This window comes from Chanodichthys erythropterus, chromosome 1 (genome assembly GCF_024489055.1).
Source record: "Chanodichthys erythropterus isolate Z2021 chromosome 1, ASM2448905v1, whole genome shotgun sequence".
Classification (NCBI taxonomy): domain Eukaryota; kingdom Metazoa; phylum Chordata; class Actinopteri; order Cypriniformes; family Xenocyprididae; genus Chanodichthys; species Chanodichthys erythropterus.
This window is the reverse complement of record NC_090221.1, coordinates 8,329,619-8,347,190: the sequence shown is the minus strand read 5'-3', so window position 1 is coordinate 8,347,190 and position 17,572 is coordinate 8,329,619. Positions and strand designations below refer to the sequence as shown.

General features: G+C 35.8%; 1 protein-coding gene across 1 annotated transcript in view; it reads left to right on the top strand.

The window, feature by feature from the left end:
* The window catches only part of gpc3 (glypican 3), a 194,103-nt gene extending 176,758 nt beyond the window's left edge, over nucleotides 1–17,345 (top strand). The window contains exon 8 of the mRNA XM_067386460.1: nucleotides 16,526–17,345. Within this exon, the coding sequence (XP_067242561.1) occupies nucleotides 16,526–16,704 (179 nt within the window). The 3' untranslated portion in view covers nucleotides 16,705–17,345. The remainder of the gene's footprint in view (nucleotides 1–16,525) is intronic.
* Nucleotides 17,346–17,572: the final 227 nt, after the last annotated feature.

Below are 17,572 nucleotides of genomic sequence, written 5' to 3'. Positions count from 1 at the left end.
AGGGAGGCCTGCTGTCTTTGAATTTGAAAACCCCTGATATAGTGAACAGCGTGAATGTGCGTGTGTTCTTGTTGTATGGGAGTTTGTGCGCAGGTATGAGAATGCATGACCATGTTTGTGTATGTAAGGGCATATTCAGTGGTGTTTGGACTGCAGATGTTTGGCTGCAGTGGCCCAGGTGCTTGGAGCTATAGACAACACAGATGTCGGCTCAGTGTAATGTGGAAATCAACCTGAAATACACCTGGAAATGAACAGGGCAAAATGTGCAGGAAATGAGCAAGAGTAAAGTCATTTCTTAGTTATCTAATCCCTTAATATATGGTGAATGTTAACCCAGAAAGACAAAAACCCAGACGGTAAGACTGAGAATGTTTCTTAAATTTACATCTTAGTAATGAAATATGGTAACATTTAATTTGCTGAAATAAGTCTTTGTTCAGCCCTTTAGAGATTATGCTGAGTAATTTCATTGAATGGACTGAAAAAGCAGGCATTTTTTAAAGAAGTCTCATCAAATATTTTAAAATTTACTTTACATGTAATTAATAAGCTGAATTTTCAGCATCATTACTCCAGTCTTCAGCGTCACATGATCCTTCAGAAATCATTCTAATATGATGATTTGCTGCTCAGTAACATTTCTTATTATTATCAATGTTGGAAACAGCTTAATATTTTTCATATGGTTCTCTTTGTTTATTAAGGATAATGTTTTCTAGCATTTTCTAACATCCTAATGCAGTTTAAGGGCCATCTGGTGTACTGTTGTGCCACTTCCTGCTTCATCAAAACATGTTTTCATTCTCTCTTTGATGATTGTTAATTGTTTTGCAATAAGTATATTCTTTGAAATTGTTAATATCTTTAGCTCTTTGAGACATTCTTACATTTTTGGGACCTTTTGACATTTCCAACCCATATGGCCCATTTCGCCACAATAGGACAAATTATGAAGAATGCACCAGGAGAATGAATGGGCAGTGTTGTTATCAAGCATCAGAATAGATTCATGGATGTAAAGATTTCTCACCTAACAACAGAAAATGGTAAAATCTCACCACTTATGACCTGTAGAGTTAGATTAGGGCTCATCCAAGGCTGTTTGTAAAACAAGATGAGAAAAGTGAGATCAGCAAATGGAAAAAAGAGCAGATGGTGAGGTTTTTTTCTCTTTGAGAAAGGAGCAATGGCACCATCGCATCTGCAAATAATCCTGATCACAGAGAGAGGAAGTTTGCCATGAGAAACAGCCCAGTTGATCTGGGTCCTTCTACAAGGGTTCCTTATTTCTTCCTCTGTATATAAACAACAATCCCTCCCCACACACATTCAACCATATGCACTTAACAGATAACCACATACACAGAGAAATAATGATACCTAACCAGCATTTGTGTAAACAATGCCTGACTCAATATGCACAGGAGCTAGATGGATTACATCTACAGTCATTCCCATTGTGGAAGGCTTAACATGGTGGCTGGGAGTTTATGGCGTCTCACCAAACATTGTTGTATGCGGTAGGCAGGTTTCAAACACTAACAAAGGTAACGTCACATTAAAGGAAAAGGATAGGAATCTCGACAGTTGTGTTATGACAAATTAGGATCGTATTTCACACAGAGAATGCCTTTTTCACCTTCCAATTCATTTCTGTGCCCGAGAGTTTCCAAAAGAAAGTGTTTGTTTGTGTGAAGGTTTTTTACTTACATTAGCAGGACGTCCAGAATTGATTCCAGACATCTTTCTGCGTCATGTCTGTCCGTCACCCCAAAGACTGGAAACACAAACTGTGTCTCACCTACTGCGGTTCATCCGTAAGCCAGGAAGCACAGAAAGAGCCATGAGGTTGCATTTGAGGTTAATAGGGATTTTATTAGTGGCAGTCGTTTCTGTTCAGTGCGTCTACAAGCAGTTCGTGAAAAATAGTTACAAAATATCACCACAGTAAACGTAGTTTCTACCAAAATACCACAGTTAGCGGTGTTTGCTACGACAAGAGGCGCTATAAAGTGTAACAGCTGGATTCTGGAAGTAAAAATCCCATTCACTTACTCCATAGAGAAAATGTATAATGTATAAATACTTCAAAACAAGTTGCCTTTACTGTAGAAACAAACCATGGCAAAAGAGCTCAGCAGCAAACTTGACTTAAAGGTATACGTCACCCAAAAAAGAAACTTTTGGAAGAATGTTAGTAAATAAACAGTTGGGCACACACACACACACATTTCCTGCTGGTACTGAGACTCAAACCCGCGGTTTTCCCGCAGAATTGGGCTACTTTTACACTGTTGCCGCGGGTTGTTTTTCATGTCCATAGATTGAAACAAACCCGAATAAAATATGATATTTAGCCACTGAATATCAAATTTTACCAGGGGAACCCCGCCAAAAACACGGATTTTACCCCCTGGAACTTGATTTTTAGCAATTGGGCGGGTTTTGTTGTGAAAACCTGGCAACCCTGCCCGCAGCCTTGGGGTTACATGTCCGACTGCAACCAATGTTCCCTCTAATTTTTTTTCTCGCCAAGCAAAACTTTTCACATTTTGGCCACCTGAGTAAAAACATACTTTATATCAGACCTGTACAATCAAAGTAAACACACACACAAAAAAATGGTTTTATCATTGTTACCTTGATGTAACTTAGTGATATATTAAAAAATATGTTTGAAAACAAGTCACTAAATCAAGCACATTTTAGGTTACTTGAGATTTTTTCACATTGCTGTATTAACTGTACCAGTCTTTACCAAGAAATTCTATTAAAAAATCATTTCTGTCCTCCTGCAGGACAGTTCAATTCTTTATAATAATATAATATGAGCAGTTACAATGAGGGTTTGGAACAACCATAATGTGTTTTTATACAGTCAATTATTAACAACAGACAGAGTTAAACCATCAAAATTACATGTTTATTGCTTATGAATTTCCCAGATTTTACATACCGGGAGGTTTCAAGATTTTTAGTGGCAAGGAGCCCTAAACAATCCCCTTGTGAGATATTTTTTTATTAAGCTTACATTATAAAATAATAAAATATAATATTTAAGTATTTAAACTGATATACAGTATAATATCAGTTTAAATGCTTCCATTTGTTTTAATATGTTATAAAGTAATACAAAGGAAGCATTTAAACAGATCTGATAGCTAAATATTTTTAAGAAAAGTTGACGTTAACTCTTTTATAGTTATCTAAACATCCCTGAAACCCACACCACCACACACACAATAATCTATTTAAACGGAGGTATATAATGTGTGATTGTAAATGTCTCAGAGTTTTGTTAGCATTCTGTGCCCATCATCCGTTATTTCCGCCACTTTTCATTAAAACATGACGTTTTATTTCACATTTCTTTTCGCGTTGCCTCTCGTATTGATGTATTTAGTACGCAAACATTACAGTATTCTTACCGCGGCTAATTTGGCACAGGCCCGCGGCTGCTCACGCGCTGAATCGTTCTCTTTCTATGGAACCTGTAACCCGCATTCACCGCTTACAACTCTACAGCGACAATAACTCTATAGCGGTTGTCCAGAGCACTGCAATTATTTCTCAATTAAACTACTACAATCAAATGGATTTCCCCACACATGATTTTCATGTCTGTTCTCTGCATGGCAATTATTATACACACGTGCAACTTAGAGGGAACATTGACTGCAACCATTAGGCCACAACTAAAAATATGATTACTGTTGTATTTTTTGTATGGACTTGCTGTCTTAGTCACTGTTAGTCCTTGTTCCCTTGTTTGTGAGGTTTCAGGTTATTAATCTCAGTCAGCATGTTCACAGCCTCTCTGGCACTAACGGCACTTGGAGCATGTACAAGCGTTTCTGAGCAGTGAGTTCATGTATGCTATCAGCTCAGCTCACTTAAATGACCTTTGCACAGTGATTTCTAATGGTGAGACAGCAACTAGGCCTTCACCATACCACAGGAAATTACATTCCCACTGTGGTAAGATCTGTTTCTGAATCTGTTTTATCCCTCTTTGTGTCCATTTCTCCCTGTGTCTAATCTGAACTTTAGAGCTAAAAATATGTTTGAGTAAATCTAATTATGAGCAGATTTAGTGAGAGGAGCCATATAGCTGACACCAGTGGCCTCGCTGACATTGGTTGTGCTAATTAATATGTGTTGACTTGAATTTGCCCCACAATGGCGCCCATTGAAGGGGTTGATGGGGAATGCTGACATAGGGTTAGGACGGTTCACAGAGGAAAAGAATCAGTTATCTTCAAACGAACAATCTAATACTGTGTTAGACTGCTCTAAAGAAAGAGTTTTTCCTCATTCTCTGCTTTACCGCCCACAAACTGTTTTCCACCTTTTGACTGTTTCTTTTTAGTAAAAAATATTTTAAGTTATTGTGAAATAATATTATAATTTAAAGTAACTGTTTTCTATTTGAATATATTAAAAATGTGATGGCAAAGCTGAATTTTAACCATCATTACTCCAGTCTTCATGTCACATGATCCTTCAGAAGTCATTCTGATATGCTGATTTCCTGCTCAAGAAACATTTCTTATTATTATCAATGAATATTTTGTGAAAAACATTTTTTTTTTGTGATGAATAGAATATTCAAAAGAACAGCATTTATTTGAAATAGAAATTTTGTAATGTTATAAATGTCATCAATTTTGTTTAATTTATCACATCCTTGCTGAATAAAAGAATATGTTAATGTCTTTCAAATCTTATAGACCCCAAACTTTGAATGGTAGTTTACAGGAATATCTCAGTGTTTTTTCCCCTTACAATGAAAGTTAATGGTAACCAAAACTGTTTAGTTCCCAAATAATTATGTTCTTTTGTGTTCCCACTCTCTAAAAAATAATATGTTGGCTTAAAGGGATAGTTCACCCAAAAATGAAAATGTGATGTTTATCTGCTTACCCCCAGTGCATGCAAGATGTAGAGGACTTTTTTTCTTCAGTCGAATGCAAATTATGATTTTTAACTGCAACCGCTGCCGTCTGTCAGTCAAATAATAGCAGTGATTGGGAACTTCAACTATAACAGTAAATAAAACTTGCTTAGACAAATCAAAATTAAAACCTGCGGCTCGTGAACACACATTAATGTCCTAAGAGACGAAACGATCGGTTTGTGCGAGAAACCGAACATTATTTATAGAATTTTTACCTCTAATACACCACTATGTCCAACTTCGTTCAGCTTCCTGTTAGTGAGGTCAAAAAACGTGTTCTGATGACGGAAGTGACATCACTTCCGTTGTCAGAGCGCGATCAGACCTCACTAGCCGGAAGCTGAACGGAGTTGGACATAGTGGTGTATTAGAGGTAAAAATTCTATAAATAATGTTCGGTTTCTCGCACAAACCGATCGTTTCGTGTCTTAAGACATCAATGTGTCGTCACGAGCCGCGGGGTTTAATTTGGATTTGTCTATGGAAGTTTTTTCGACTCTTATTCTTCAAGTTCCCAATCACTGCTATTATTTGACTGACAGACGGCAGCGGTTGCAGTTAAAAATCATAATTTGCGTTCGACTGAAGAAAAAAAGTCCTCTACATCTTGGATGCCCTGGGGGTAAGCAGATAAACATCAAATTTTCATTTTTGGGTGAACTATCCCTTTAACAACAACAACAAAAAAATTAACATAACTTGCATCGATTACGTGCAGTTTGCATTAATTGCATTAAGTCGTGACAACTTTGAGTGGATTTACGTTAAACCAACAAGCTACATAGGGAACTTCATAAATTATAGCATAATCACAAATTTTTAAGTTGATTACTTAAAATTAAGTTGATTATTTAAATTTAAGTGGCTCCAACTCCCAGAGTTGTAGCCCTGGAAGCATTATCTATTTCAGTTGAGATCAACAGCTATCATAGCGCATATATAACATAACTCATTTAACATGTATATGTAATGAACAAATAAGATATTATTTGTCACTGGCATTAGAGCAGTCATTGTTTAGTGTTTACCTTCATGTATCTACTCTTCAGCACAATGGCAACCACAAAACCTTAAATGTCAAACATAGCAAATGTTTAAATGTCAAACATAGCAGCATTAAACACTAACAGGTCTTTCCCTTCACTAAAAACAAATAAATTAACACTTAATATTATATCCCAAGCATATTTGAATCATTCCCGATGTAAACAACATAACGCAGCATTGCTGTTGTCAGTGTGCAGTAGTGACGTGTCTGTGTACTGTAGTTATGTCTGGATGTGCTTTAGCTGTGCATCAGTGTTCTGTAACTGTGTCTAGGCCTCCTCATGGCTGGCTAGTTTTTCTTGGCTAGCTGCTGGCTGCCTGCTGGAGTGGGCCTGTGGTCAGGGTGATGGGTGTGGAGACATATGCTCACATTCCTCCCTCTGTCCTCACCAGAACCAGCAGCAGCAGCAGCATCAGCCAGAGACACTGTGCTGAATATGTGAGCATAGAGTGTGTTCACTTACGTTTGTTGAGATCTTGTGTGGTACTGAAATAACAGGTTTTATATATGACATACACTACCATTCAAAAGCTTGGAGCCGGTGCCAGCCACAATCTAAAAACTATATATAGTTGTGAAATAAAAAATCAAGTTCTGAAATGCTGTTCGACTTTTTAATTGTAATTGTTATTTTATTGAACTTGGATGACACACAAATTATGCCTATTGATTCGATATACTATCGTGACTTGTCATAGTTTAACATTTTCAGTTAATCAAAAATGTATTTAATTTTAAGCTATGTTAATGTAAAATACAATCTGATGACGTGTAAATGTGGTTCATTGTTTTGAGTTGTATGAACACTTCTTTTAATTTAGACGAACTTAAGTTAAGTGAAACTGGGCTGGGATTTATATTTCCCATCATGCTTTGCTCATGGCAATTGAAAGGGAGAGTAAATGCTAAAATTAAGTGTTATATAATGTTTTTTTGCACAAGATTAATGGTAAGGGAGATTTAGCATTAATTAGTGTTTTGTTATGCTAATTTAGAAGAGTTTTTGTTAATGTGGGTTTTTGGAGATTTACCATCATGCTGACAAGCGGTGCTTGGTAAGTTCATGTTACTTAGAAATGCGTTTTATTGTGTCCAAAAAGCGTTTTCACCTAACTTAAAACATTATGTTCGATCAACTTAAATAGCTGCATTCATGTTGACAATTATTAAGTTCATGTTCAAATGTGTTTTTATTGTGGCAAAAAAACGTCTTCACCTTACTTGTGTTGGATCAACTCAAAATATTGCTTTGAACTAATGTAATTCTCCTAATTGGCTTAAGTTAAAAATTCTAGTGGAAAACGTTAAAATTGTTTTGTTGTTGTTGAACCAGTGTTTTAGTTTTTAGAGTGCAGTAAGTTTAGTTGGTAAGTTAATTTATTAAGTTTACATTAATTGTTAATGGCTCACCAAGACTGTATTTATTTGATCAAAATACAGTGAAAACTATAGTGTGAAATATAATAATAATAATAATAATAACTGTATTGTTATATAACTGTATACTCCTGTGATGGCAAAGCTGAATTTTCAGCATCATTACTCCAGTCTTCAGTGTCACATGATCCTTCAGAAATCATTCTAATATGCTGATTTGGTGCTCAAGAAACATTTATTATTATTGAAAATAATATTTTTTTTTTGTGATTCTTTGATGAAGAGAAAGATTAATAGAACAGCATTTATTTAAAATATAAATATTTTGTAACATTATAAATGTCTTGTCACTTTTGTCCTTGTTGAATAAAAGTATTCATTTCTTTAAAGAAAAAAAACTTACTGACCCCAAACTTTTGAACAGCAGTGTATATTTCTGCTTTATAAATAAAGCCATTTTTATGCCCATTGAGTGTAACCCTAGAGCAATATTTTGTGTTGGGCAATAAGAGTCTGTTTGCTTTGTATCTTAATGTCTGTCGGGAAAGGATATTGATATGAAACATTTGGAAATGAAAATGTCTCATTTGACACCTACACAGCACAAAATGTGCTTTATCGGTTGCAGGCAGTGGATCTAAATCACCATAATCGCTCATAAAAGCCAAGTCAGTAGCACTGCCTAATGGTATTTTGTGATTTATATTAAAGTAGCTTTATATGATACTTAAATTGCTATAAAAATAAAAAGATATCTGGGAAGATTAATGATCAGATGTCTGCGTTTTGTCTGATATCTAAAGGACATTTATGCCGAAGGAATGCTCCATTACATTTTTGTCATTCTGTGTGTTTTCATAACCCCGGCTTCACAGATGTAGCAGCAATGTAAAGCAGTATTGCTCACTTTCATAAGGAGCACCTGTGTTTGGAGACTGACATTCCATGTACTTATCTAGTCCTGAGGAACACCTGTAAGGCGGATGGGAGCTCCAGAATAAACATAGCAACTGTATGTCCAGGTGGAGTGGAGGTCTGTCTGGGAGTTGGCAGAGATCCTGTACTGTGTGATGAACTGCATTTCAAAACTTTTTGAATCTCTCTAAAGAGCTATTAGATTTTGATGAATGTTCTGCACGGAGACTGTATACATTGGTAACTATGTAGGCCAGACTGATGAGAGGCATATATTCTTTTTGTGAGTATTTCGCTTTTTTATTCATCACAACCATAACTCTAAGCTTAGTATATGTGTACAATTCAGTGCCAAAAGTGCTCTTTTGTTTTAAAACCTAGTTATATAGCCTATTGAAAATCACATCTTTCCTCAACAAGGATTTTCTTTCTGTATTCTTTTAAACTTTCTATTTCTCAAAGAATCCTGAAAAAAATATAAGGCAGCACAACTGTTTTCAACATTGATAATAATAAGAAATCTTTCTTGAGCAGCAAATCAGCATAACAGAATGAATTCTGAAGAATCTTGTGACACTGAAAATTCAAAATAATAATAATATATTTTAAAATAGATTAATATATTCAAAAAAGGGTAACACTTTATAATAACTGCACGCTATGAAGCATTAGTTAAGCATTAGTTAATAGTTAATTCGTCACTTATAAAGCATTAATAGATATTAGTAAGTAGTTTATGAATACAGCTATAATTGCTTTATTCTTGATTTATAAGCATATCTAAAATGTGTTTAATAATTGTATTTTCATACTTTATTAATAATCACTTTATCATTTCTAAATTAAGTATTACATTATTTACAAACCAGTTAGGAGTTGTCAGTAGTTCATTTAGGAAGTGTAAGTAAATGATTAATAAACTATTAAAACATTAATTTATACATCTTATTATTTAGACACATAGTAATAGTTACTTAGTGTGTTAGTAAATGTTTTATTAACACATATTCCTACTGCAATGATTAATTCAGGTAATTATAAAACATTTAGAAGTTGTCAATTAACTATTTTTGTGAGCTCATGTAAAGTGAGACTATTTATGCTTTCTAAAGCTTTTATAAATAAGATTTAAAGGTTCAGTGATCTTCTGTACTGCTGTTCTCTAATGTTTTAAAGTTAGTACTGAGGTAGTTTTGACACTAGGAATATGTTAATAAAGCATTTATTAACACACTAAGTAACTAATACTATATGTCTAAAAAATGTTTGGTTAAAAACAACCCAAGTTGGGTTGAAAATGGACAAACCCAGCAATTGGGTTGTTTTAACCTAGTGGTTGGGTTAAATGTTTGCCCAACCTGCTGGGTAGTTTTAAAAATGACTATATGTCTGGCTTAAAATGAATCCAAAATAGGTGAGAAATTAAAAATCAGACACATAATTACTAGAGGCAACAATAATAATCAAAAGGTGTACATTTATTAATAAGCAATTTAATAAATGTTTATTGTTTATTATTCATTATCTTATTAATAAATGCTCATTTATTAAACATATTAATAAATGTTAATTTCCAGCATATTTTGGGTTCATTTTAAGCAAGCAATACAGTAATTTTTATACAACAGTTGAGTTAAATAAAACTACCCAGCACGTTGGGCAAACATTTAACCCAACCACTGGGTTAAAACAACCCAATTGCTGGGTTTGTCCATTTTCAACCCAACTTGGGTTGTTTTTAACCCAGCATTTTTTAGTGTAAAAAGATGCATAAATGTACATTTAAAAATTTTACTAATCATTTACTTACACTTCCTAAATGATCTTATGAACCACTGACAGCTCCTAAATAACTTGTAATACATAATTTAGAAATGATAAATTGACCATTAATAAAGTATGAAAATACAATTATTAAACTCATTATAGATATTATTATAAATCAAGAACAAAGCATTTATAGCTGTATTTATAAATGCTTACTAATATCTATTAATGTTTTATAAATGATGAATTGACTAATTACTAATGCTTAACTAATGCTTCATAGCGTGAATTATTCTAAAGTGTTACCAAAAAAGGTAATTGTAATTGTAATAATATTTCACAAATTACTTTTTTTTTTTTACCATTTTTGAGTGGTAGTGTTGATGGCTCTAATGCTCATAGACAAACTAAAATCCACAAAACGCTTTTTATGTCAAAATGTCACTAAAACACAAGTTTAAGTTGTTGAAATCTCTATCCCCAAGTTTGAGCTGTAGTAGTAGTAGGATGCACCCCGATAAGAATTCTCCACACATTTAAGTTAGCGTAGGTTTGTTTGTTGCTTGGAAGATCAAAGATTGTCCTCTTGAGTTAAGAAGAGCAAAGCATATAGTGTGAGGCTCTTAAACACCCTTATCACCTCTCTTTAAACACTAAGAGCTTATAAATCTTGTTTAACCAGGTCTTGAAACAAACTAGTCTTCTAAAGCAGTCATCTAGTGTCTTATTCTTACTATGGAGGGCTGCAATAAACATTTAAAACTTGTTTCTGTGTTTCTGTTTGCTGTGCCTGTGATGTACTGCGCTGCGGGCATTGAGCCAGTCCAAGCCCACCATTACCAATCAATGGCTGAGTGTTGACCTCTGACCCGTGTCGTAACTGGAGCTCGTAACTCTGTGATAAAGCCAGTCAGAGCTCCGCTTGCATGGTGGAGGAGAGCCCTGGAGACTGATACTGCTGAAAATTGATAGCTTTTGCAAGCCTTGGTGCTATTGGTCAGACTATCTCATGCTCATTCGTTGTCAGTAGGACTTTGTGTTTTCTATATTTAGCATGCCAGCCTTCACATATCAAACTAATTGCCATTGTGTGGATATCAGATCCAACACAAGTGTCAACCGGACCATCAACCATTGTCTGGATCCCGTCACTCACATTATTATACACAAGTGTTCACGGCTCATTATAACAAGATATTATTAGTCACATTGTGGAGTTGGGTTATACACGGTTTGCACTCTGTGTCGTTTCTTTTGGCTGCTGCAGCCATACCCTCAGCCCTCTTGTTTTTATGAACATTTGGGGTTTTACTCAGTGACTCACACCTCTCCATACTCGCACAGCAAACAATAACACACACACATTCACATTCACACACAACACCTCGTCTGATTTAGGGTGTAGTGTATATAAAAGCTGTATTGAATTACACCCCTGCTTTAATTGGACTAGTGGTACAGTGTGCCGCTGTCACAATGAAAAATCAGCCTTTCAGGGTCCGTGGAATGTCTAACCGCTGGCTTGTCAGTGGACGGAGGGAAAGAAAAAGTTAATTGTTCTCTGGCGCGCGTTCAAGCTCTGTCGTAATTGCACAGAAATCTCGAGGAGGTTTCAGTGCCGGGACTTTATTTATTTGCCTCCTTCCTCTGTTTTAAAGTCGACTGTGCTGAAATGGGCCCCCGGGCATCCAGGGGACCCCCTGAGAGAAGGCCTCCATTTTTTTTCCTGCTCTCAGCCTGGTTCTCACTGGCTGGCATGCTGAGTTCAGGGTCTAGAATTAATTAAGGTGCATGCCTTCCTGTTGATCCCACCACCATGCAGCCGCTGGCCCAAATGGTGCACTTCCTCCCTGTGGGGTTAAATTCCCCTCAAACGAAGGAGGCAACGTGAAGATGCTAGTGTGGAGGGTATTAAATATGGCATTTGATCTTAGTAGATGAGATTGAATACATCCAGATGCCCACTATGTTGTGTAAACTGATTTCTATAGATCCATAAAATGCTCACGCACGGCCTTCCACCAATGTTGAGGTAAGCCGTATTTGACAAACACAGACTGCATTTGTCATGTTCGGTTACTGTGTGTGATTACATTTGTATACACTCTAAAAAAAATGCTGGATTAAAAAAAGTTGGGTTGAAAGTGGACAAAGACAGCAATTGGGTTGTTTTAACTCAGCGGTTGGGTTAAATGTTTGCCTAACCTGCTAGGTAGTTTTATTTAATTCAACTATTGTTTAAAAATTGCTGCACTGCTTGCTTAAAATCAACCCAAAATATGTTGGAAATTAACATTTATTAATATGTTTAATATACAAACATTTATAAATAAGTTTAATGAATGATAATTAAACAAATTGCTTAATAAATGTTCACTTTTTGATTATTATTGTTGCCTCTAGTAATTATGTGTCAGATTTTTAATTTACAACCTTTGAGTTCATTTTAAGCCAGCCATATAGTAATTTTTAAACAATAGTTGGGTTCAATAAAACTGCCCATCACGTTCGGTGAACATTTAAAGGTGCCATCGAACGTTTTTTTAAAAGATGTAATATAAGTCTAAGGTGTCCCCTGAATGTGTCTGTGAAGTTTCATCTTAAAATACCCGATAGATTTTTTTTAATACATTTTTTTAACTGCCTATTTTGGGGCATCATTAACTATGCACCGATTCAGGCTACGGCCCCTTTAATTGCTCACGCTCCACGCCCACGGAGCTCACGCTTGCCTTTAACAGCATAAACAAAGTTCACACAGCTAATATAACCCTCAAAATGGATCTTTACAAAGTGTTCGTCATGCAGCATGTCTAATCGCGTAAGTATAGTATTTATTTGGATGTTTGCATTTGATTCTGAATGAGTTTGATAGTGCTCCGTGGCTAACGGCTAATGCTACACTGTGGGAGAGATTTATAAAGAATGAAGTTGTGTTTATGAATTATACAGACGGCAAGTGTTTAATAATGAAAATAGCGACGGCTCTTGTCTCCGTGAATACAGTAATAAACGATGGTAACTTTAACCACATTTAACAGTACATTAGCAACATGCTAACGAAACATTTAGAAAGACAGTTTACAAATATCATTAAAAATATCATGTAATCATGGATCATGTCAGTTATTATCGCTCCATCTGCCATTTTTCGCTATTGTTCTTGCTTGCTTACCTAGTCTGATGATTCACCTGTGCACATCCAGACGTTAATACTGGCTTGTGTAATGTCTTGAATGGCTGGCATATGCAAATATTGAGGGCGTACATATTAATAATCCCGACTGTTACGTAACAGTCAATTTTCAACCCAAATTGGGTTGTTTTTAACCCTGCATTATAATGGGGTGAAAATGCTCCACTCATCTTAGTGCACAAATAATTAAATGTGATCTAAAGATTCAAACATCAACATATATGTTTGTCTGGAGCTGGTGTGCTGCTGGCTAACTCTAACAACAAACTCTTGCTTGTATATATTTTTGTGTACTGTACATTCATTTTTTTGTTTTTCATTGTCATTCTTTTGTCATCTTTGCTTTATTTTTCATTAAGTGTTATTTTGCTTCGCTGCAGCTATGATAAAGAGACTCGTTTACGCATTTTGTGGGTGGAGCAAACAAGGGAGGGGTGTGATTGTTTGAGCTGGTTTCAGATAATAACAGTGTTTCTAAGAAATCACTTACTGCACCTTCAATAAGGGCAAACTAGAATAAGATGATGAGAACAATCTACCATGTTTTATGCATTTTATTTTCTTATTCTTGTAGTTTTATTTTATTCTATTACATTTTTTTTTTTTTTTTGTAAAGCACTTCTTAAAAGGTGCTATATAAATCTTTACTTGTTTTCCAGTTGTCTAATTTAATCCAGTTTTTGTCAGCATAATTTGAATGAAATGTTTAGCAGAAAAATGAATGTGAATTTGAGAATGTCTCAGTATTTGGTTTAATGACATCAGCAGTCAAGCTGACGTGAACTCCAATGGTTTGTGTTAAACCTGATAATCATGTTCTCCAGCATGATTTGAAAATGATCCAAAAAGCAACTTCTTGATAACATCTGAACATTTGCACCCAGTCACATGATCAATGACACAAATGTACTTGCTTGTTTAGTGACCTTGAAGTCTTTTCTTATTCTGTTTGTCTATTTTACCTTTACATTTTATTTTATTTTTTACAGAATTCTAAAACATTGCTTATATGTATATTCTGTGTATATTACATGGTTTAGTTATGTCAGACTGAGAACAGGAATTTGAGGTATGTGCTACATAAGGCATGAGAGCATGTGTGTGTATATATGCCATAGCTCGTCTGTGTGCATTGAACAAATAAGATTCTCCTCAGCTTAGAGGGACACTTCACAGGGGACACATAGCTGGCGTGCCTCTCCATACTTGATATCCTCTTTCCTTTTTCATAATTTTCACCTCATAGTTCTGTCTCCCTCATGGCTGACTTCCCAGACAATACACCTCATCTGTAGATGCTGAGATAAAAGAAAAGATGTTTTAGTTTCTTTTATTGACGAAAAAGATTGTTAAATGGTTTTAAAATGGAACGCTGCCATATTCCTCACTCCAGTATGACGACGACATAACAAAACTGATGACTGGTTATTAGAGAATGGAAGTAGCTATTTTTCCAGACTAAGCACACATACGTCGCCAAGATGACTGGAAAGGTTCATGTTATAATCATGGGGTACAAACACCTTAAGAAGAGCAGATTCACATACATTCTATCATAAATGTCGCAAAAATAACCACTGAACATTTTGGTTACATATGCAAACGCTATAAAAATTATATTTTCCAGAAAACACATAAAATAGTAGGAAAGTGAATTGCAAAGAATTTAATGATTGTTATGGTAGTTGTAAGCTGGATGTGTTTGATTCTCTAAAGAGAACAGTCATTTGTTCAGGAATTGAACTACAGATTGTTCATAATGTATTTTATTCAGTAAAAAAAACAAATCATTATTGTCATTCGTTCAGGAATTGGACTACACTTGGTTGTGCTGGATGTTTGCTTTACTAAAAAGAACAGACTTATTAGAGTCATTCGTTTAGGAATCGGACTACACTGATTGTTTGTAATGTGTTTGATTCACTTAAAAGTGCCCTAGAATTAAAAATTGAATTTATCTTGGCATAGTTAAATAATAAGAGTTCAGTACATGGAAATGACATACAGTGAGTTTCCTGTATTGAGTTTCCATTGTTTCCACCTCTTATATAAATCTCATTTGTTTATAAGACCTCCGAAGAACAGGCGAATCTCAACATAACACAGACTGTTACGTAACAGTCTGGCTCATTAATATGTACGCCCCCAATATTTGCATATGCCAGCTCATGTTCAAACCATTACACAAGGGCAGCCAGGAAAACAGCGAAAAATGGCAGATGGAGCAATAATAACTGACATGATCCATGATTACATGATATTTTTAGTGATATTTGTAAATTGTCTTTCTAAATGTTTTGTTAGCATGTTGCTAATGTACTGTTAAATGTGGTTAAAGTTAACATAGTTTCTTAGTGTATTCGCGGAGACAAGAGCCGTCGCTATTTTAATTTTTAAACACTTGCAGTCTGTATAATTCATAAACACAACTTCATTCTTTATAAATCTCTCCAACAGTGTAGCATTAGCCGTTAGCCACAGAGCACTATCAAACTCATTCAGAATCAAATGTAAACATCCAAATAAATACAATACTCACATGATCCATTGTATGCATGCAGCATGCATGACGAACACTTTGTAAAGATCCATTTTGAGGGTTATATTAGTTGTGTGAACTTTGTTTTATGCAATGAGGGGGCGGAGAGCGTGAGCAACTAAAGGGGCCGCAGCCTGAATCAGCACATTTCTAATTATGCCCCAAAATAGGCAGTTAAAAAAATGAATTAAAAAAAATCTATGGGGTATTTTGAGCTGAAACTTCACAGACACATTCAGAGGACACCTTAGACTTATATTACATCTTGTAAAAAACGTTCGGTGGCACCTTTAAAAGAACTGACTTATTAGAGTTCGGGAATCAGGCTACACTTGGTTGTGCTGCATTGGTTTGATTCACACAAAAGAACTGATTATCAAAGTAGTTAATTCAGATATTGAACTACACTGATTGTTCAGAATGTGTTTGATTCAGTCAAAAGAACTGAGTCATTAATTGTCTACACTACAGGCTACACTTGGTTGGGCTGAGCTAGTTGTTCATGAATTGGACTACACTGATTGTTCGTAATGTGTTTGATTCACTAAAAAGAAGTGACTCATTAGAGTCATTCATTCTTTATGGGACTTTTCCAAATCCTCTGAATATAATAGCTTTATTTGACAAATATTATAATTGATGTAATTATTATCAGTCTATTTTATGTTCTGCATGTCCATCAATATGATTTTTTCTCTCTCTCTCTCTCTCTCTCTTTCTAAGATTTGGCAGATAACTTGGCAATTGATGACCTGACGCTTCACGAGTTGCTCCTGACTCCCACACTGGCTAAAGACGCAAAAGGCGGAGCTTCCGTACCTGGAGCGGCACGGGCGGCATCTGTTCCTAGTGCAACCTTCATCTTTACCATCATCATCCTCATAACAATGGGTATTCAGTGATGAATCCATCTCCAAACCCGTTTGATCAGAAACGATACCGATGCCCGTGTGTACATAAAGCTCCATGGTTTTGGCCAAGGACAAGAACCTTTCCTCTTCTCAGCCTCAAGTCTTACTATATGAACCTGTTCTTTTCTATATTTTGTGTGGACCTGAGGATTTCAGTATCATCTACCACGCTCAGACTAATGAACAGCATGAAGAGCATTACTTCTACATACAAGAATCATGTTCTTTCCCTCCATGCTCGTATGCCACACAACAGCCATGTGTTTTGCATTGAGCATCGCCTCCCCTTTGCTATACACATGCAGTTTTACACAAAGGCCAAAGCCTTCTGGAGGAAAAGGAGCTAAATCGCTTTTGAAAAGACAAAGAGGCTCAGCTTTTGTGAGTGAATGGGCACACTTAAGGAGAAGGAAGCGTGACTGACAGAGTCTGAGAACACGTACAACCGCTCTAGTGGCGCAGACCGTCTCTCATACATACACTGCAGTGAGCTTCTCCTCTGCCGCTCATTTCCTGTGCAGTAAATGACCCTTGGAGCGGAGGACATCAAGGCATCGGCATGTCGTTGTGAAACCCTCTCCTTACAGTGCGACACAGCTGTACTTCATTTACAAAAAAATGCTTTTAAACTGTTTTATTAGAATGCTGACTTTCCCTTTTCAGAAATTGTGGTATTTTATAATCTCTCTTTGATTTCGTCTCTCATTATCTCTCTCATTTCCTCTTTTCTTGCATTATAATCGTGTGATTAAAGTGTTCTCTTAAATGGACTCCCTCCGCACTTCCTGTTGTTTCTTTTCCTCCCTCTTTTCGCAGGTCACCGTAGCATTTGCATTCAAGGAAAAATGCAGCATGTTGA